The following is a 21,111-nucleotide window of genomic DNA, read 5'->3' as shown; positions in this document are numbered from 1 at the left end:
AAGATGTTGCGAGTGGTGAAAGAATCTTCGGCTGGGATGAAGATAAAATGGTAGGAGACCGAGGCCGTCACTATAATGGGACTGAAACAAAACAATGCATGGGTTTGGGAGAGACTGCACATATAAGTAACGGGAAAGAAAGAAACGAAGAAATAAGGGCCAACTCCTTCAGAGCTAGACTGAGAAGGAGTTCTAATGGGACAATCTTGGGGTCTTAGGCCTGTATAGAAAAAAATTTGGTGTCGTATAGGAATGGAGTGGTGTAGTCAGGCTACCCACAAACAGTCCAGCGAAGGCGGATTCGTTCCGGATTTATGCAGGAGACTTGTTGGCAGATGCGCCGTTTCTGCGTCCATGGGGCTCGTCTCCGACGGTCAGACCTCCAAGACCAGTAGAAAGGAAGGCAAAGGGATCAGATGCCCCGTCACCACTATAGAATCCGCCGCCATTGGAGGTACCAACGGGCTGAGGGGTATGGTCGGCAGCCGTGAATGCAGCCTGGGTTGCAGGATTGCCGAAGGAGGCAACGGACTGAGAGGCGCTAGTAGAGCCATAACCGCCATGGTTCATTTGGCCCATGGGTGGTGGATAGGGTCCTGGAGCATTGGCAATACCGGATGGAAGGGAGTAGGTGCTGGGTGGACCACCAAATTGTTGGCCAAAGCCGCCGAAATTACCACCACTAGAAGCAAAAGGGCCGGCTCCAGGAGTGTTTGCCATAGATGGAGGACCTCCCATGCCGAAACCAGACTGTGGATCCATGGGAGCTGGGAATGCAGAGTCCGCAACAACTGCAGCACCTGAACGTGGTCCACCGCAGCGAAGACAGTTGATGTTCTTCGCAAAGTTGTGGTAGCCACAGCCATCAGACCCGCATTTCCAGTCTCCAGCACGGAATGGCACAACACCACCATTTCCTCCTATTCCTCTTGAGTGGTGGCCGATACCATGACCACCATGACCTCCGTGACCTCCATGGCCTCCATGGCCGCTGTGACCACCATGATGACCCATGTGGTGTGGTGGTGGCATCATGTTGGGTGGTCCATAAGGGTAGGCATATGGCATTGGGTCTGGGCCAGAGCCAACAGCTGGGTACGAACAGCGGAAGCATGCAGTACGACGCTGGAAGTTGGAGAAACCGCAGGATGGACACGTCCAATCGCCAGGACGAGGACGATTCTTGCTAGGTGGGAACGGAGCCAGAATCTCCGCAGCACGGTCGAGGACACGGCTCGAGGAAGGAGAGACTTCAATTGCTTTGTCGTTCAATGCACGGCCATTCATGCAAAGACTTTCAGCAGCCTATATGTGTACATGAGCCACTGGTTGGATTACTATCATTGGAATAAGGTAATGACCACGAAACTTACCTCTTCATGGGAAGAGAAGACTGCAAAGCCGGTGCCAGTGGGCTTGTGCTGGTCTGGGGTCCTCAAGGTCCAGAAGGCAATAGGCCGTCCACCGAACTGAGTGTACCAGCTCTCGAGTTCAGACTGTGTGGTATCATGAGGCAAGCCACTCATATGCAAAACCTTACTACGCTCTGCCAAGAACGCACGAACGTCCGCTCTGGCGTCCATAGGGCGGGTCATAATTTCCGGGTGTTCGTGGGGAGGCTGAGACTTGCGGATCAGGCCACGGAGCACTCTGGCAAGTGTAATTACTTCCTCCATTGCACGGCGAGGGGACGCAGGGGCAAGAGCCTGCAGGTGGAAGGGCAGGTTGTGCTTAATGGGGGCGGAGGATTGGACGGGCTCAACCTCGAGAGCGGCACAGATGTTGGCCAGGTCGCTGGGACCGAACGGGAGAGACTCCGGATGGTGCTGCTGCCATCGTTGATACTCGGTGCGAAGGTCGAAGGTGCGGGAATGCTGCAGATACGGGGGTAGCACGACAGCTTTATCACGGGCCTCCCTGGGCAGCTGCACACGCATGTCCCATGAATCCAGCGTCACAAAGGCGAACTCGAGATTTTTCGACAGGAGATTCTCCTGGGCAAAAGTGTCGAAACGATTGATGGCATCGCGGAAAGTACCTGCGGACCGAACGTGTTCCCAAGTGAGAGTAGTCAAGCTCGCTGTAAGCGTTTGCCTGGTTAGCAAGGAAAATAGTCTCCACGCCAGGTCCGGCGAGTAAAAAAAATATATATATAAAAAAAAAGAATAACAAAAATAAGAGATATCAACGGAATTGGAGAAGACGTACTGCAAAGAGGCGTAATGGGAGTGTTGACTGGCTTCACCAGCACACTCTCACGATGGATCTGGAGGTAATTGATATACGTGGTCAGCAAGCTGGCCACTTTGAGACGGGCTGGGTGAAGCCACAGCGGCCTACCTCTTCACAGTTCTTGGTGTCCAGGAGTATCCATCCAAGCTCAATGACTTCGGCAGAGTCCTTTGTAACGTAGACGCCATGTTCATCACAGGTTGTAGCGACGTGGATGATGATGTATCGGTCAAGTTTTGGGGTGGGAGACTGGATGGACGCCATATTCGATGCTTGTCCGGATTGATCGACGGCAACGACGGCGACGGGAGACGATTACGGTTGATTAGGGCGAGTAGTTGCAGCGAGCTCAGCACTGATGGAGGGAGCAGGCCGTTCGTTCTTCTATCCCGAGTGCGTTTGTTGTAGATGGGGGAGTTTCCAGCAACCAAGCGGCCAAAGAAGCAATGGAAATAAAGCCAACAGCAGCAGTAGAAAACAAGTGAATTAAAAAAGGAACCCCCGACGATGAAAACCCCCCAGTTAATAGCAAGAAAAGAATAATATAACCAAAACAGAGAAGATCCTGGCAACGGAAAAAGAGAGCGTGGTTAAGGATAGAATCGAAGGGGACTTGACGGGGAGACGGAGAGACGGAAGGACGGAGAGAAGAGAGGGAGAAAAGAAGAAAAGGGAGAGACGAAGAAGAGTATCTGCGTCCTCTTCTGTTTCTTCGTCTTCTTCTTCGTCTTCTTCTTCTTCTTCTTTATAAGGCGAGGGAGAAGAGAGAGAGAGAGAGGGTGAGTGAGAGAGAGAGATGTTGGTTGTTTGGCTGCAGGAGAAGAAGGACGAAGGACGAAAACGAAAACAGGTGGGCGGCTTTTTTTTTTCGCTCTTTTCGGGTGGAGGCTTTTTTTTTTTTTTTTGCTTCTTCTCCAGTCTTGCTTGGGCTTAGTTAAGAAGCGTGAGACGGCCGTTTGGTCGCGAGCAGCAGCGCCGGCGAGGTCTCGCTGGCTCTTCTCTGGGGCTGTTCGAGGGACGGTCGAGGGTGTCTACGAGCGACAGGCTGCGAGACAGACGCAGGGCCTTCACGCTGGCTGGGAGCGTTGGCGTGGCGGGTGGTGAGAGCTTCCCTTCGCTTGCGGCCATCTTGACCCCAGCTACGGAGTAACTAACAGACGAACCACGCAGCATCCAACCAACTGCCGGGCTCGCCAGTCAATAAGATGCCCATACACCAGGCTGACTCGAGGAGGACGCTCGCTGCAGTGACAAATCAGCCGGCTCCAGAGCTTACGAATGGGCTTCACGCGGACACCGGTGGCAGCCTACAGACACAGACAGATGGGAAGCCCAAGTCCTTGTCTCTACAAGAGATGCGTGTGTGCGATGAAGAGAGACACCGATTACACCCCGGTCGATGGTTATCTCATAGTACGCCCTTCTCTCTTGCCCGTCGCCAAGCGGGACAGCCTGTTTGTTGGCCGTCCTGTGCCCTCGAGCTGCTCCTGGTATAAAGCGACAAACAAAAGGCTACTCGACCACTGCAGCTTCCCGGGCCAAGGGGACGATTCACGGGGACCATGCATACATACGGATAATATACGCAGGCAAGGACGATATTCCCGATGTTTTTCTCCCCGCCGGGCAGTGAGCTCGGATTACAGACTTTTTTTTTTTTTTACTCTTTTCCTTTCCAGCTCTCGTCCATGCCCAGGAGAGGTATTTTCACCACCCGGGAGTGCTACTATACACACAATTCTTTTTGCTCGTTCATGTCAATCCCTGGCTGATGCAGGCTACGACTAGCTTACCCGCTCACGAGAGAGCGTACATACAGCTGCACCAGGCTGCAGCACCCTACGCCAATGTCACGATTCCAAACGGCGACTATCAACTTTAATTTGCTGTCTGCCACGGGTTTCTGGTTAAAGCAGTCATGGTACTGGTGCCAGATGACAGCGGGCAGCGAACCCAAGTCGCTCTCAGCTAATTAACACAGCCGGATCTTCGTCTGTGCTACTAACTATCTACTAGTGCTTTTGTTTTTTTCAGCGGACAGCCTCTGGCCCAAGGGATCACCCCTCCTCAACCCTGGGCTATGCAATATATTAACCAGTTACATTGTCACCCTTTGCGCTAATCAATAGGCCGCCACAGAGCACAGCCCTCTTGAATGATATCACTGCTCAAAACCGCACCTTGGAAGCTGATGTTTAAGGGTAGATTACGGTAGAGTAAATCTCGCACGTATGGACTTACTCATGGTACCACTAACTGTCTGTCCTCTCCATTCCTCCTTTATCATATATTCTATGACAGGATGTCGGTATTAGACAGAAATGCTGTTACCAGAGGGCTCGGGCGATCGGGTACCCCATGGAAGTAATACCGCCGAAAGAAGTGTGGCGGCTTCTATATCACGTCGCGAATACGACTATTCGAGTACATGCATTTTTTTTTCGCGCCCTCGTGTTGCAGCCGCCCTTGTCAAGCGATTATGTCAGGTTCCTTACTTGGGCTTGGTTTATACCCTTCTATAATACCGGGATAATAGCCAAATTACGAGGTCATGAATGCATACCAATGCTACTTTACTCCCGCTCATGCATTTCATGGCCTGCAGCAGGCACGTAGTCCAGGTTTACTTCGGCTGCCTACTACCTCAGACATGCTAGAAGAACGCTATATGGACAGTTCTACGGAGAGAAACAAGGCTAGAGGAGAGGCACAAGTTTCTCAATTAGTTAATATGTGGACCGTCTTTGGCCTTTCCATGCCCTCGATTTACATATTCGCTCGGTCGCTAGAAGGGGATATCAAGTTACCATGACGTCTCTATCCCTCGCATATTAAACACAATTACAAAGGCGTTCATCTTATACCTTAGACGGAACATACCGGAGAAGATATCCGAACGTACGTAGTTTTGGGCAGAAAGTATATCATGAACCCACTTTATTGCCCAATACGCTTCCTACATTGCAGGGAATATGTCACTTGCGGAGTTCGAGGGATATTGGACCCATACATTCTATGAATGGCTGTACCTGTATCCTCAAAGCTATGTGATTGAATATGATACGGACGCTAGGCAAGAGCATGGCGGAGTCTACTCGCCATGGGATTTCTTTCCTTCAACCATGCCATGAAAGTGAATCAACATATTGATGTAAGTACTTCGTACATAGGTTTGTATAGTTTCGGCCATTTCTGCCACCCCGATCTACCCCCTATTAGGGGATATATAATGCAAATAGGGAATATGAGATGTATAATCTACGTTTCTGCCTCTTGAATCCGCGAATGGTGCGAAGTTGTTACCCTTAATGTTGCCATCGCGAGCGAGCGACAAAGAAGGTCGCGCTTACAAACTCAGCTTGGCGCACGGCGCGGCGCCGCGTTCGGGAACTAATCCTCTTCCGGCGCTTGGCGCCTGGACGCCCCACATTAGCGGCTCAAGAAACAGAAATTCAGGTACAGCAATGAGAAGCAGCTGAGTCGTGAATGCCGACGGTGTCGCGACGTCCGAGTGACCAAGAGTGGCTGTGGAACGACTGTGTTCTGCGTCCAGTCACTTGTGGGCCGCGATGAAAAAGCTATAAAAGCTACTCATTCAACCCACCCTCCTCAACTTCTCTTTCTCTTTTGCTCGCGGACCAATCAATTGCACCTTGAAGTTTACCAGTTGTTTCTTGGGCGTGTATTGGCATCACCTGTCGTTGACAAGTATAATGAAGTTTACTACTGCTTCGATTTTTGCTACCGCTGTGTCTTTCGGCATCGGCACCACCAAGGTATTTTATTAGTTCCGCAACCGGCTAACTAGTCAAGAGCTAAAGTACACCTAACATGACAACAGGTCTATGCAAGCCCGCTCGCCGACACTCTTCCTTACCCAACTGGGCCGCTGACATATATTGGCCCTGTTGAGGTAAACGGGAAGAACGTGACCCTTGAAGGCACTGTCCAAGAGATCTACTCCCAAGTCAAAGATCTCACCGGGTCAATACTAAAGCCAGTGGACATTCCAAAGGATGACCCTAAACATAAGCTCCAGACCCGTTCTAAGGTGATTTATAGTGACCCATAGCGTCCAAATGTTTGGCAAATTTAGCTGCAGATGGTTAACGAGGGATAAAATCCAGGTGTCGCTTAACTGTCACCCACAAGGCGGAGGTGCCAATCTCAGACCAATCCGAGACGGCATAAGATATCTTAACGGGCTCCAAGGAAAATGTATAGGCGTACCACGGACATGTACCCGTGTGAGCTGCTCCTGGAAGGCGGGCATCTTCCTTTGTAACGATGTAAGTTGTATAATGTCGGCTTACTACCAATACTTACTGAAGTTGTGCGTGACAGAACATGCGTACGGTCTATGTTCCTTGCAAGCAGATCGCAGAATATGCTCAAGATATTGTGAATGTGTGCGTTACTAATCCCGAGGTATCTTCGCTTAGAGGCCAGGAGTTTGATAGCGACAACTGGAACGTTGTTATCAAAGCTGGTCATTGTTAGAAACCCGGCCTTCAAGGCGATGCGAAAGGTTTTCCGGTAGACTTTCATCTTTCGTCATCCCCTAAATCCATTTTGAGCATATGACAGATACTGGATAGTCTCTTCAGGAAGTATGTTAGTTAATTATTCGCTTAATCCGATCAACGATAGAGGAGGTTTAGTGCAAGCATACCTATGGTAAACTGGGGACTCATGTATTACAATAAATAGGAAGGGAATAATAAAGGATAACCCGTTAAATAGGTGTTGTGTATCTACGGAGTATTTTGTAGGCAATTCGGCTTGTTGTGTTAGCAGGAGTGGCTGACGCGCTAATCCCAACCAGGCAATGCCAAACCTTCCATGCGTCACTACGTCAGTTTGCGAGTTTCCTCACACAAAATGCCATCCTTCGGTCCCCAGATCCTCAATCCTCAGTTCTTTTCCCACTGACGAGTAGTCCCATCAGTACCTAGCTCGTTCGTTATTATACAGCATCTATCGCTTGACCTGACTGACTTGTCGAAGTTTCGATACTCGCTACAGCAATGGACATGAAAAAGAAGAAGCGGAAGGTCCTGCTCATGGGCAAAAGCGGCTCGGGGAAGTCCTCCATGCGATCGATAATATTTAGCAATTATGTCGCAAAGGATGTGCGGCGACTGGGAGCCACAATTGACGTCGAACATAGCCATGTCAAGTTCATCGGTAACCTAACGTTGAATCTGTGGGATTGCGGAGGGTAGGCTACGTTGCGGCATCCCCAGAAGATCGTGGTTAGCTGCTGACATACGCCTGACCTCCTAGACAAGACGCATTTATGGAAACGTATCTCGCATCCCAGCGCGAAAATATATTTTCCGATGTCGCGGTGCTGGTATATGTTTTTGATATCGAATCCCGTGAAGTCGAGCGAGACCTTGACACCTACAGCGCAATCATCGGTGCCCTCCAAGAATTTAGCCCGAACGCCTACGTCTTCTGTCTCATACATAAGCTCGATTTAATCCAGGCCGAACACCGAAGGCGGATATGTGAGGAACGATCAGCGTTGATTCGCGCCCGATCCGGCTCATTTTCAATTGATACCTTTGGCAGCAGTATCTGGGACCAGTCGCTGTACAAAGCGTGGGCTGGGATTGTACATAAACTTATCCCAAACCTCTCCGTGATAGAAAGGTTTTTGCATGCCTTTGCAGCTAAAATCGACGCCGAAGAGGTGGTGCTCTTTGAAAGATCGACGTTTCTGACTATCACCTCTGTCACGTCTGAGGTGGGCAAGCTAAACCCCATCTACGACCGCCACGAGCGGCTATCGAACATCATGAAGGCGTTCAAACATTGTGCTGCTAGGAATACGCATACAACCCCTGCGTCAGCAAGTTTCCTGGTCATGCACACAAAGACCCCTCAGTTCAACGTGTTCCTCGGCTTATTCACAGACAATACGTACATTCTTGTTGTGATACCACCGGGCGAAGCCGCGTACAACTGCGCGGTTATGAACACTATGCTGGCTCGTGAGGGGTTTGCCAAAGGCTCATCAGGAGGCAGTGCTGACGGGTTCCCACTTTCATATTCTGATACCCCGGCTAGCGTACCGAATGGACAACAGAATGGACATGGCTGAAAAAAGATATATCCGGAGAATCCGAATCACGCCACGCCGTAAATATTATATCCGGGTAGACATATTATTATATATACGCCACCCTTCGACTTCCAGCAGCTTCCACTGTTACTCTCTTCCTACGCCTATTTATCGCTGTTACTTCATTGGCTATCCTTCTCTATGCTGTGAGAGCTGCGCAAAGATACCCGTTTCTATTTATCCAGGAACACCGTAAATGCAGTAATTGGTTTCTCTCCAATTTCTTTTGAAGATTCTCCTTTGTCTTTCTCTTTTCTTTCGTGCTTCAGGGTTAATAGTAGCATTGTATCGGGAATTAATATCGATGATAGATGGATGATACCGCCACCTGCTTACGATGGACTAGTTTACGTGATTCAAACCAATATATCCAATTATATCTCCTTTCACCAATACCTTTCACCCCAACTACACTGGATGGCCAAGATGTCAAGAAACAAAGTCTTAAAAAGTTCATTCCATCAGGCATCACAGATGAGGAATCCTGCCATGTGAGCCAAGTATAAATAGGCCGTAGACGCTAGTTAAACGAGCCTGGCTAACTACTCTGCATTGACTAGTTAGCAAGTCAACTCTCTATTTCTCTGGGCGCTGGGATGTAATAGTAACGGAGGAAGTAAGATCCGGCGTATGTTCCCAATCCCACGAGTCGGGCATTTATCGGGCATATATATCTAGCTCCGGGGAAGATTTCCTCCACATTCGATCTGGAGCCTTCGATGCCAACAAAAATTGCTAGGAGTAAACAACGGAACCACCGGAGAAGTAGATGCTAAGCATCACGCCCTACGTTATAGACCGGTCGATCAATGCGTAAATTGCGTACTCGGCGGAATAAGGTGTTCTTCCAGATGGAAAGATAAAACTCTCGCTAGAAGCTTCTGGGGTAAGTTATCTGTAACTAGTCTAAATTGGTAGCACCAGAAGAGCTTCCCTTAAGCTAACGGAGCTAGTTATGGAAGGGGGCTAACGGTGGCGTAGAGGATGTCAAGGTTGCAATCTCGTCGGGGTCGCCTTTCACGAGGCGAGCTTCACACGTGATGGCTGTGATGATCCCGTCAACGGTGTTTCCAGCACTGAGGAACAGTAAACGCGGAGAAACCTAACATCTATCATGGGTGCTATTGTTAGCATATTATTGTGAAAGTGACGGCTCTTCTGCCTATCCCTGCCTGATAGGCCATGGGAGGACTCAGTACTCTGGGCTCGAACCCGTCAAAATCGCGCAACCCCTCTCGAATTCCCCAGAAGGGACCTGGGTGGCCAAGAGTATAACCCTGTCGGCCACTATGCAAAAGTGGCCGCCAAAGCTTGCCAGCATTATCGTTCATTTTTCTGGAGATGCGGAGGTTCTTCTGGGCGAGGGAGCGCATTTTCTTTGGCCGCCAGAGCGTAACTCGCTCGGCTCTTGGCGATTGCTTCTATGGTGGTCAGCGAGCGAGATGAGCTTGGCACGGGGCGAAGCGTGGAGGAGGCGGACAGAGATACGAAGGGATCTCAACTCGCAAAAGCTGAGGCAGCAGCCTATCTGACTTGCGGGGAAGGGAGCTTTCGCATGCGACCAGCTCTGCGAGGCTTTGGTACTCTATATCTGTGCTCCCGTATATAAGATTGGGCGACCTTGGTGCTGATATAAATATATCTTTCTGACAGCCAACACGAAGGCAACGCAACCCTCTTTCGCTCGCTGGCCGAGGCTGAACCCCACAGTCTCAACAAGCCTGTTTTCAGTGGGCCGTGGCAATAATATGTATGCAGTGTCTCGCACCACACGGCAGAGCAAGTTGTAATAATAATAATAATTTGTTATTCTGTCAAGCAAACAGTGTAGCGTGGTAAAGTGTGCATGCTTAGTGATGCAAAGATGCTGGTCGCCGCCACCCAGCATGGACCCATTCGATGTCATGTACGGAATAGCTGGTGTAAGAATATAGGATGGAGTTTCTAGACTACTGTGACTGGAGGAAGCTCGCGCCCTTATATTGACACGAAAAGGATCCATGATGTCACAGCACTTCGGGCATCACGCACTGGACTAGCATGGCTCCTTCGAAATTGCGTTCACCGGACTCTTCGCTCTCAGCTTTGATACCAAGATGGTCTATCAATCGCTGATAAACGATGAGATTGCCAAGCACAAGAAGGTGTGTTTCCCCCTGGCACCCAAGCAACCAAGCATCTAGGCGACATTTGGGGTGGTAGGGATGCATACGGAGGCCTTGTCAGGAGACGGAGACACAGCACTTTTCGGAGAGACTTCCCAAGGGCCGACGATAACAAGTCAAGAAGCATCGTCTATCCTGGCTCCATGGCGGTAACTCGCGGCGTTCAGTCGGACTCATCACAGTTCAGGGCGAAAAGGCGGTCCTCTTTCACAAGGGTTAGAAGGGCTATTTTGTCGGTGGAGATTCGAAATGATAACAGAGCCTGTAATCCTGCAACTAAAAAGTCCATTCTCTCCTAAGTAAGATATGGCATACCGCGACCTTGCAGCACTAGCCGACTGGCTCGGATACTGCATCCATGCGGAGAATTATTTGGGAAAAAATAAATCCTTCTCCATAGTATTCGCAACCAGACGTCAGTATGGTTGCAGTTTCTCCATACAGGGCTCTAAGAAGGGATGATTTTATGTTAGCCAAACGTAAGATTCGATTTACTTTGCACATCAACAGGGACCTGGATAGCAGATAAAACCACTTGCAAGCAGCATCGGGTGGAGAGAGGTTGGGATTAATGGCCTTCGGTAATGCTCTCCGACAGGAGGAAGTTGGCCGTACTCAATAGGCTCTTGTCTCATTCCACGGGAAAAGAGCTTGACAGCGGCCACGGGGGGGTTCCGGTAATGCTTGTCTTCCGGCATATCCTTCGCCCTTCGCTCTCTCTCTCTCTCTCTCTCTCCCCGCCTTTCTCTCGATGCTGGTGGTGGTGACGATGATGATGTCGATTTGACGTTGCTTGTGTAGATCCTTAAGGGGGTCGACACTCCTGTCACATGACCCGCCTCAAAAAGCCACTTTTTCTTCTTCTGCCTTGAACGACCAACGTCAACGAAACAACGAACGTCGGGCTCGTATTCACCATGTCCCACAGCGTGTCCTCTGCGCTTGTTTAGTGAATCGAACAATTTCTGGAAGCTTTCCTTTTTCTCTTCCGTCCGTGAAACCTAAGCAAGGCGCGGTCGCCCGTCTTCAAGCTTTGCAACCCTTTGGTCCTGAGTTGGAGTCGCCCCTCCGCCTCCATTGTTAATTTTGGCCTGGGGGCGCAACCAAGCCTTCAGTTCGGCGCCGCCAATGCACTGACCAGAGACGGATAACACCAATGATACACCGCGTGATGGGATAACCATTAGTTATATATCCCCCAACGGAGTACTCCGTACATGGAAAGAGAACGAGAGAGAGAGAGGACTTCCCGAATCTCGGCTTGGATGCATTTGTTCCAGTGTCCAAGTGGCTGTCCCTGTCAGACTCCAGACAGGGACCCCATGCCGCTGAAATTACAACCCCGGACGACAGGGATCTTAACTAACGTTAGCCTGCAATCTCCATGAAATTTCATACTCTTGGTGCATAATAGCGATAAATTATATGGCTGTCCCGAACGCTTGCATCAGAGAAACCCCGTTCGATAGGTTGGGCGGTTCGCGGGAGTCTCATCACAGAGTAACTCGCCATGTCTAATACGCAGGTCACCACCGGCTTCTTCCCGGCACCGCACCAATAGGATCCAAGGGTACTAATACCACACATACGCCCAAACCATATACGGGGTGAACACGCTTTTTCGGGACGCTTGACGAAGTCCTCGACCCAAAAATGGAGATGGCGTTAAGTCGGAATCTCTCCCTCTCTGCAACCCCAGAATGGTTAAACGGGAGTCAATAAGGGCTTTGCCCACTTTTTTGCAAAATTTTACTTTTTTACTTTTTCCTCGCGTTTTTGCACAGCAGGCTACTTATGGTTGTGGTTTTCTTGGGGCTGATATAAATACTACCCTTTGCGCCCACCAAGGCGCAGACTGCTGCATTCTCCCTCCGACCTTGCCCTCTCCTGCCTCAAGACTGACGGTGTTGAAACTCTCCCACGCGGCATCGTATCTATAGAGTCTCTAGAGAGTCCTTGTCCGGCGTGTCTAACTAGCTGCCTCAATAACCTCAGTCCAGCCCAGACGTCTCTGGCTTTTGCCAACCGCCCACGATGGCGACCTGGGAACAGAAAGATGGCCCTCTCAGTGAGACGATGCAGACGAAGGAGGAGTTTTCAGATCAGACCGGCGAGATACAGTATGAGAGCGATCCAAACACCAGCTTGCACCGTGGACTGAAATCCCGGCACATTACTATGATTGGTAAGCCGTGATAGATCCAGCTTCCAGCTTGGACGATATTGCTAACTGTTGCTAATAGCTATTGGTGGTGCAATTGGAACTGGTTTGATTATTGGTACTGGTGCTGCTTTGGCAAAAGCTGGTGTAAGTTGAATTTCCGTGTTCAGCCATGAGTTTCCACTGCAAAGCGCTAATAATATGATAACCTTCAGCCTGGGTCCGTTTTTATTTCTTATCTCATTGTCGGTTTCGTCGTCTGGATTGTTATGAGCGCGCTTGGTGAGATGGCCGCATGGCTACCCCTTGCCAGTGGATTTACCGGATATGCCGTTAGATTTTGCGACCCTGCTCTTGGTTTTGCCCTGGGTTACAGGTTAGTTACTCCGTGAATGCGCTTTTGTTTTTTATTTTCCTTCGTTTTTTTGCTCCTCAACATAGATTATCTTTGCTAACATGTTGTGATAATAGCTATTACTGCAAGTATATTATCATCACACCGAATCAGTTAACTGCTGCTGCACTGGTCATACAGTACTGGGTTAAGCGAGATAAAGTGAATCCAGGAGTATGGATCACCGTTTTCCTGATCGTTATTGTCGCGATCAACTACTTCGGCATCAAATTCTTCGGCGAGTTCGAGTTCTGGCTCTCCTCGTTCAAGGTCATCATTATCCTTGGAATTATGCTCCTGACTCTCATTCTTGCCCTCGGAGGCGGTCCCGATCATGACAGGAAAGGGTTCAGATACTGGAAGGATCCAGGAGCGTTTAACACATACCTTACCCACGGCTCATCCGGCCGATTCCTTGCTTTCTGGTCAACTATGGTTCAAGCTACCTTCGCTTATCTCGGAACTGAGCTGGTTGGTGTAACTGTCGGTGAAGCTCAGAACCCTCGAAAGACGATTCCCCGTGCTATCAAGCTTACCTTCTACCGAATTCTCTTCTTCTACTGTCTTAGCATTCTCTTCCTCGGAATGGTCGTGCCATACAACCACCCAGACCTCCTCTTTGCAAACAAGTCTTCCAACAGCGCCAGTGCATCTCCATTCGTCGTGGCTATCCAGATCGCCGGAATCAAGGTTCTTCCATCCATCTTCAACGCTTGTATCCTTATTTTCGTCTTCTCTGCCGCCAACTCCGATCTCTACATTGCAACCCGAACCATCTATGGTCTGGCTCGTGAAGGCAAAGCTCCCGCTATACTTGCCAGAACCAACCGCAGCGGTGTCCCTATCTACGCCCTTGCACTTTCCACCATGTTTGCCTTGCTCGCATACCTGAACGTCTCGGACGATTCCAAGGTTGTGTTCGGCTACTTTGTGAACATGGTTACCATGTTCGGTCTTCTCTCCTGGATCTCCATCCTGGTAATGCACATCTACTTTGTGCGCGCTCGCAACGCCCAGAACGTTCCAGAGACATCCCTTGCCTTCAAGGCACCATTGGGCGTTCCTGGCTCTTATGGTGCTCTCGCCTTCTGTATCCTCATTGGCCTCACCAAGAGTTTCAACGTCTTTGTCCACAGCCCTAAAACTTATGGTAACCTCGACTATAAAAACTTCATCACCTCTTATCTCGGTATCCCCATCTATCTTATCCTTCTCTTCGGATACAAGTTCTACACCAAGACTTCTGGCGTCAAGGCTGCAGAGGCCGATCTCTGGAGTGGAAAGGATGAGATCGATCGTGAGGAGGCTGAGTTCCTGGCCCAGGAAGCTGTCAGGAGAGAGAAGCAGGGTGATTCCGGCTGGTTCTACAGGACATTCGTATCCTGGCTATTCTAGACACCATGTTTACGACCTAGCGTTAATGTTTTTTCTCATGAATAAAATACAGTTCATGACTTTCTTCTGTTTATTGAGTGAATTTGTATGGAGTATATAAGATAATGAAGACCATATCTCTCTCAAGCTTGTCTATTTACTTTGTAACTAGTTATTCAGGCAGCATCTGGTCCCGTCGCTTCGCTTCCCCAAGCCCAACTCGTTTATGCACAGCCGACAGGGTTAACTAATTTAATACTAGTCAACTCACTACATCCATCTGATTTCTCGTCAACAGAAAGGAAAAAAACAAGGCTCGATCCCGCATTTTCCCACCGCTGTGATTGGCGTATATGCATGCGGACATGAATGCGCAGGAAATGAAGAAAGATGGCTGGTCGATGATTCGCTAACTATTTGGTTATTTCGTTGCTTCGTGCTGGCGATGCTCGCCCCCTCTCCCCTGCAGCCGCTCCGTTCCAAGCCTTTTATCAACCACCACAAAACAAAACTGCGACAGGGGATTCTCAACCTCACCACCGCACACTTGACACGGTTCACGCTGCTGACAGCCTTGCGGACCGGTCAAAAGCGCCAATGTTACTTCTATCGCTTCTTTAACATTTGCGCTACTCGTTGTCTTAAGTTGTTCGTCGCGTTGAGCGTTTGTTTTCAAGCTTCTCTTCGTCTTGCGCAGCAGTGATTTGGATATCAACGTCCTCATCACAACGGCTGAGTACTTGCATGGCGGGGTTATTATAATTTCCAACTCAGCTGGACATTGGCAAGTATATATTGTATCCTATCTGCATCCTCTTGACATTTGATGTATAATCTTCTTTCTCCTGACGATGCTAATGTTCAACTTAGCTCGTTAGTTACATGTGCATTACCTGGTCTGACGGCGCGCTTAGATACCACAATGAGCAAACAACGAAAAAAATCCGGCAAAGATCTTGAGCGGATAATCGAAGATATAAACATTGGCTTTGACCTCGATCTACCAAGGGTACAATCACAAGGCCCCTCCGAAAGCTGTCCCGCCGAACAGAAATGCGTCAGCTACATCATCTACCTGTACTGGAACGATCATCTCCACGAGCCCCTGGTGGAGTTATTCAAATGGGATAGACGACAATTCCCTAACCGCCAGATATCTGGGAGATCCTTTCAAAGTTATTTTGCTGACCCGCTCTCATCTACTGCACTACGGCGTGGGCTTGACCAGCCTTTGAGGCTGCGTTCTGAGAAAGAAAAAGCCGGGGTTTATGAATATTGGTCTAAAGTACTATATGACGCGTATTGGATAGCGAGGCACAACTTAGCTGAAAGCACCTCTCCCGGGCGAGACACCAGTTCCACGGCCAATTCAACCACCGATACCCCTGATAAATGCACAGCAGAAACAAACGGCAATATGTCAGTTAAACGGAAGAATAAAAACAATCCTGAGGTATTTTCCACTGCGCCTTCATCCCCCGTTTTTGATTTTGACACATGTTCGTCATCCGATGCTTGCGACGGTGGCTACGGTTCTGATACCTATGCACTCTCCGAATTTGATAAGTTTGACGGATCTGATTTTGATTTTGCTGTGGAAGCTTTGACTGATATTGATGGTGAGAATCCAGACTCCCCCTAAGAAGCGCAAGCAGCTAAAACTTGGAGATTATGGAATTGGTACCAGCGCATCCCCGAAAGTATCTGCGCCGGTTATGACATCTCCTCGAATTGATACGTTGCAGTCCAAAATAAACGATGGGATGATTGTGAAGAAAAGTCCTAGCCGCACCATGCACCCTGGACTGTCGAATTCGAAAAGCCTTTCCTTAAACGATTCTTCCAGCCCAGGTCGAAGCTTTTCCTCAACGACTGTATCCACTGTGCCAAATTCTCGTGTTACCACGCCCTTGACCTCCTTTGCAAGTACCACGTTTAGGTCGCCAATCTACCCGGTGATGCGTATCTCTCCTACTCTCACGCCATTAGATGAAGGAAAGCTCATTCCGATGCTTTCGGATCTGGTGACAAACGGCCCTTTCTCCAAACGGCTTGCATGGTTTAAAGATGTTCCTCTCAGGCTTCGTTATGAAGTCGAACGCTTGGCACGGGCGTGCGATATCACGCCTGAGACCATACTCTCGGAAGATGTGCTTACCGAAGACCAATCTTATGATGATCTTTGCCATAATTTGTATCGTGGGCCATACAAGAACAAGTTTGAAAGGTCAAAATTGACTGTGTGGAGAGTAGCAACCGAAACCTACATGGATGCCGAAAAACAGACTATGGTAGTTTTCAGTGGCCAGCTTGAGTGGAAGGGTGAGAGATTGGTCCTAGTTCTGAACCCGCTGAAGCTTGAAAAGAGCCACAGATTTGCTCGAAGATACGGTGCTGACAGGTTTCTGGAGATTCTACTTCCTTCGAAGCATCCAACTAAATGTGGACGTGATGCAGAAATCTTTGGGAAAGCCCTAGGAAAATGGCTTTCGAATGAGTATCACTACCTTCTTGGCCGTAGATGGCGTGCATTCTATCTGGAGGACCTTAAATCTAAGTCGAAGACGACTTCCTTCAGTGGCTCTGGACGTAAAGCGTTCCTATTTGCGGTTGATGGCGAGGATTTCCTTGGTACCCTTCCGAGGATTTCGCCAATGGATGAGACTTCGGAGAACCACACCCCTATGACGGTTGAGCAGCTGGTTGACTGGCACATTCACTATGACAGGAACACCCATCAGGAATACTCCAAACTCTTCACTAGAATCCGCCTAGGACTCTCGAGGACCACGGCGACCATTACTCTTCGGCCGGAGGAATTCATTTACGATGATGATCCGAGGCAAGAAAAAATGAGTGACGGATGTGCCATGATGTCCCGCTCGTTAGGAAGAGCAATTGCGGATTCCCTATGTCTATCCAAGGTTCCAACCTGTTTCCAAGGTAGAATTGCCGGAGCTAAGGGAATATGGGTTGTTGCCAAAGATAATCGGGACATCCATGTGAAGGGACTTCGGCATTTTGAAACTGAGAGAGGATATTGGCTGGTCATAAATGCGTCCCAACTGAAAGTGCAGCCTCCCCCTTGTGATACTAGTTTGATGATTGATAAGCACCAGTTGACCTTTGATGTCTCGTCATACTCCCAGCCTCCCCAACCAGTGCATTTGAACACCCAGTTTTTGATGGTACTGCAAGACAGAGGTACCAACAAGGAGTACATACTCTCTCTCATCCTGGAGGAAGCAGATAAATTTTACAGCGAATTCTTACTTGTCCAAAACGGAGATTCTGCAGCCTGTCGAGCCTGGGTCAGGCAAAATGGAGGAGATGCATCCTCTCAAATCCCGGCTTTGAATGAGAGTACTTTCTCCCATAGCCTCACCGGACGACTCAACATGCTCCTTGATGCCGGGTTTTCACCCTCGACCCTTGCATTCGTACGAAGACTATTTAAAGAGTATTCCCTGGGTGGCTTTGTCCAAAAGCTTGAAGCCCTCAAAATAAAAACCCCGCAGTCGACCTACGTATATTGTATACCTGATCCCTATGGTGTGCTTGAAGAAGGCCAGGTTCATCTTGATCTTGGAGATAGCTGGGAAGACGGTACCACAGACCTGGATGGTATCGATGTGCTGGTTGCTCGAGCTCCTGCTCATTTGCCTAGTGATATACAGAAGTGCCGAGCTGTATTTCATCCTGCACTAAGATACCTGAAGAACGTGGCTATCTTCCCCACCAAAGGCGAGGTTCCTCTTGCTTCCCTACTTTCCGGCGGTGATTATGATGGTGATGAAGTTTGGGTTTGCTGGGACCAGGAAATTGTTAAACCCTTCGTTAACTATCCGATGCCAGATATCCCGGAACCTGAGGAATACGGCCTTGTGAAGGTGTCTCGACGAGTCGGGGACATGCCATTCGACCGTTTCATGGAATACTCATTCATTTTCAATATGTCGCAAAACCCTCTTGGCTTGTGCACCAACGAGCATGAGAGGTATTGCTACCATCGGGGCGGCATTGGTTCCCCTCTTGCAATACATTTCTCAGGCTTGCTTAGCCACCTTGCAGATATACGAAAGTCCGGGTACGAGTATCCGGCGGAAAACAGGCAAAAATACCGTGAAAGCTTGGGCCCACTAACCCTGCGAAATCCAGCTTATAAAACCGACAAGACACCTGAGCAGGACGGAGATCTTATTACGTGGAAGTCGGACAATATCCTTGACTGCTTGAGGTTCGAAGTTGTTGAAATGGTTAAAGAGAGGATCTACTCTCGCCTAAACGATGACTGCCCTTCGATTAATATTCCCAGGGTTGATGAAGATCTCATAGCAACCTGGAAGAGAATTTGGGACCGCGCAATTCAAGAAAGGAACTCTGGGTGTTCCAAATTATTGGAAGCTATCAAAAAGCTCCGAGAACAGGTTGAGGCGGCCTCTGAGAGCTATCGCAGAGTAACTGATAAGCTGTCCCATGCAGCTAAAGTTACCTTTGCCGCTGAGTCCTTGATGGCCATCAAGCCCCCTGATATCGACCATCCTGTTGCTATTGTCTGGAAGGAATCCGATTATGAATGGAAGAACCTGCTGGCTTCATGTGCGTACCAGTGCTCGCCGGATTCCTGGTTTACATGGCACGCCGCATTCAAGGTCCTTTGCCACATGAAAGCTAGAGCGAACGGCAACTGGTACAGTGTCAAAGCGCCTATCTATCATCGATTGACAATGAACAAGTCAATGATGAAGAAAATCGAGATAGAACGCCGTAAGGCAGAGACGGAGGAAGAGCTGTTACTCCTGAGATCTCTCGAGGAACAAGAAATCCTCGATAATGATAGCGATGATGACTGGTATTCCGTTGTATGATCTTGGATTTTGGATACCCGATTTTATGTTTTGCATTTTTCTCTTCCCCCCCCCCCCCCCCCCCCCCTTCCTTCTTTATCTTGGCTTTTAGAGCGAGACACCGTTATGCATTTTCTTTTCTACGAGCGAACTGCGAACGCAACATACACTTTAGCAAGCGAGTCTCTGGTGATTATGTTGATTTTTGATAAGACCCGGATAGCGGTGTTGGAGTACCAAGTACTTTGAGTACTGTTTTGGCTCTTCATGTGAAACCCCACCAGTCCCCGCTCCAAACGCAACAGGTTGGCCGTGATGAGCCAAACCTTGAATTTTTTTTTTTTTTTTGGTTTGTTGGTTTTCGACTGTTTACCTTGTTTCCTCAAGGTTACAGAGTTCCTTGAGTTGTACCATGTACGATTATTCATACCAGATGGTTATCTGAGGCAAAGGTGTTGCTGGGTTTATCCATGCTTGCTGTTTGACGAGACGGCATGTTCGGTTCTGATCAAAATAGATACCCTACGGACCACTGCATCATATGTTAGATTAAGTTTTTCTAGAATCCGATGCACTGTTCTGACATACTCCATCTCTAGACATGGGTTAGCATTGTCCATCTGTTTGTATATGTACTTGTACATCGGCCTGCTTCCCCCTGCTCTGTCCCAGCCCAGCAAACCGTCTTCTCCCCGTTCGGTTTTACGTAAATGACAAACCACGTGCTCTGCATGAGCTGGTCTCGTCTTAATACGAGGATATGTGACGGATCAGTTCTGGCATCTGGCTTCGGCAGAGGACGCCTTTGGCAGACGCCCATGACATGATCAAAGCAAGCAAAACATGGCGAGATGCCTGGCGTCGTTCCACCCTCCCTTATCGCCGCCGTCGCCGTCGCCATCCGCCGGCGCTTCCCCTTCGGCCGCTGGCTTATCGCCTTATCGTTATCTGATTAGATAAACATCAAATCAAAAGTCTTGGCAAGCCGTGACTTTGTACCTTCCAGATAAGGAAATAGGGCGCTTCTCCTTCCAGCCAATAGTATCACAGGCAGCTATGACTAATCCAAAATCACATGCTGCAGCCCCCAAACAGTCACATGTCACGAGCTTCGCGCATATTTCTCTTTTTCCCTTTTTTTGGCTGTTTTTTGCGTCGTTTCAAGGCGACGAAAGCGCGAGATCCGCTGTCTGTCCAGCCAGTGAAGGCTCTCTCTCGGGCGCTGCTGGCCTCTGGGGTCCGTCCCGCTTGCTGAATTGCTGGCCGTGGACGTGTTGATTGGCATCTGTGGTATAACTAAGTACTTGGGCGATGATGATGATGGGCTAGTTTTAGCTCACTCAACGTAACTAAACTACTGGCTAGGTTGTGGATACCCGCCTCGAGGCTGAGCTTCTTTTTTCTTCTCTTTTATCACACGCAGGTTCCCAACCCTTAAAACTCCCCCAGCAATCTAGAACGAGTGTGACATCTCCTCCGTCTCCCATCGTCTTCTACATCTACTCGCCCGTTGTCGTGGGAAACCAGAGCAATAATACACCGTCAAGCCATCGCCGTCCCGAGTCCAGTGTTAATATAACTAGATCTCCCGTCGCCAAGACAAATCTACCTGTCGTCTTCACGTGCAATCCGCAAACGGCAGAGCGACGACGAGCAGTTGAACAGGCGGTCATCGAGCGCGGCTAGGACATGAGATAGCTGCTTCGTTCACCTCTTCGTCTTTGCGGCAACATGACAATGATCCAGGCCTTCCCACCCAGTAATGGAGGAGGCCAGGCGCTGTCAGCAGCTCGAGTCGCAGAATACCC

At 49.2% G+C, this 21,111-nt stretch overlaps 5 protein-coding genes across 5 annotated transcripts; 4 read left to right on the top strand and 1 right to left on the bottom strand.

The window, feature by feature from the left end:
• Positions 1–312: 312 nt before the first annotated feature.
• On the bottom strand, positions 313–2,496 carry TERG_04360 (uncharacterized protein; the record flags this gene model as incomplete). Its single annotated transcript, XM_003235255.1, has 4 exons — positions 313–1,305; positions 1,374–2,080; positions 2,209–2,266; positions 2,341–2,496. 4 exons carry the CDS (start codon positions 2,494–2,496, stop codon positions 313–315), a joined length of 1,914 nt encoding a protein of 637 aa, XP_003235303.1.
• A 3,449-nt stretch (positions 2,497–5,945) lies between these two features.
• TERG_04359 (uncharacterized protein) lies at positions 5,946–6,732 on the top strand (the record flags this gene model as incomplete). The annotated part of the gene is made up of 4 exons (XM_003235254.1): positions 5,946–6,008; positions 6,074–6,283; positions 6,360–6,521; positions 6,577–6,732. The coding sequence occupies 4 exons, from the start codon at positions 5,946–5,948 to the stop codon at positions 6,730–6,732; spliced, it is 591 nt and encodes a 196-aa protein (XP_003235302.1).
• Positions 6,733–7,531: 799 nt separating this feature from the next.
• On the top strand, positions 7,532–8,341 carry TERG_04358 (uncharacterized protein; the record flags this gene model as incomplete). The annotated part of the gene is made up of 1 exon (XM_003235253.2): positions 7,532–8,341. The coding sequence occupies one exon, from the start codon at positions 7,532–7,534 to the stop codon at positions 8,339–8,341; it is 810 nt and encodes a 269-aa protein (XP_003235301.2).
• A 4,220-nt stretch (positions 8,342–12,561) lies between these two features.
• TERG_04356 (uncharacterized protein) lies at positions 12,562–14,477 on the top strand (the record flags this gene model as incomplete). The annotated part of the gene is made up of 4 exons (XM_003235251.1): positions 12,562–12,712; positions 12,771–12,835; positions 12,904–13,064; positions 13,160–14,477. The coding sequence occupies 4 exons, from the start codon at positions 12,562–12,564 to the stop codon at positions 14,475–14,477; spliced, it is 1,695 nt and encodes a 564-aa protein (XP_003235299.1).
• Positions 14,478–16,072: 1,595 nt separating this feature from the next.
• Positions 16,073–19,324, top strand: TERG_04355 (uncharacterized protein; the record flags this gene model as incomplete). Its single annotated transcript, XM_003235250.2, has 1 exon — positions 16,073–19,324. The coding sequence occupies one exon, from the start codon at positions 16,073–16,075 to the stop codon at positions 19,322–19,324; it is 3,252 nt and encodes a 1,083-aa protein (XP_003235298.2).
• Between the last annotated feature and the right edge of the window lie 1,787 nt (positions 19,325–21,111).

The sequence above is a fragment of the Trichophyton rubrum genome (assembly GCF_000151425.1).
Source record: "Trichophyton rubrum CBS 118892 genomic scaffold supercont2.4, whole genome shotgun sequence".
Taxonomy (NCBI): Eukaryota; Fungi; Ascomycota; class Eurotiomycetes; order Onygenales; family Arthrodermataceae; genus Trichophyton; species Trichophyton rubrum.
Note: the sequence above shows the minus strand (reverse complement) of the source record. Positions and strands in the feature narration are given on the sequence as shown.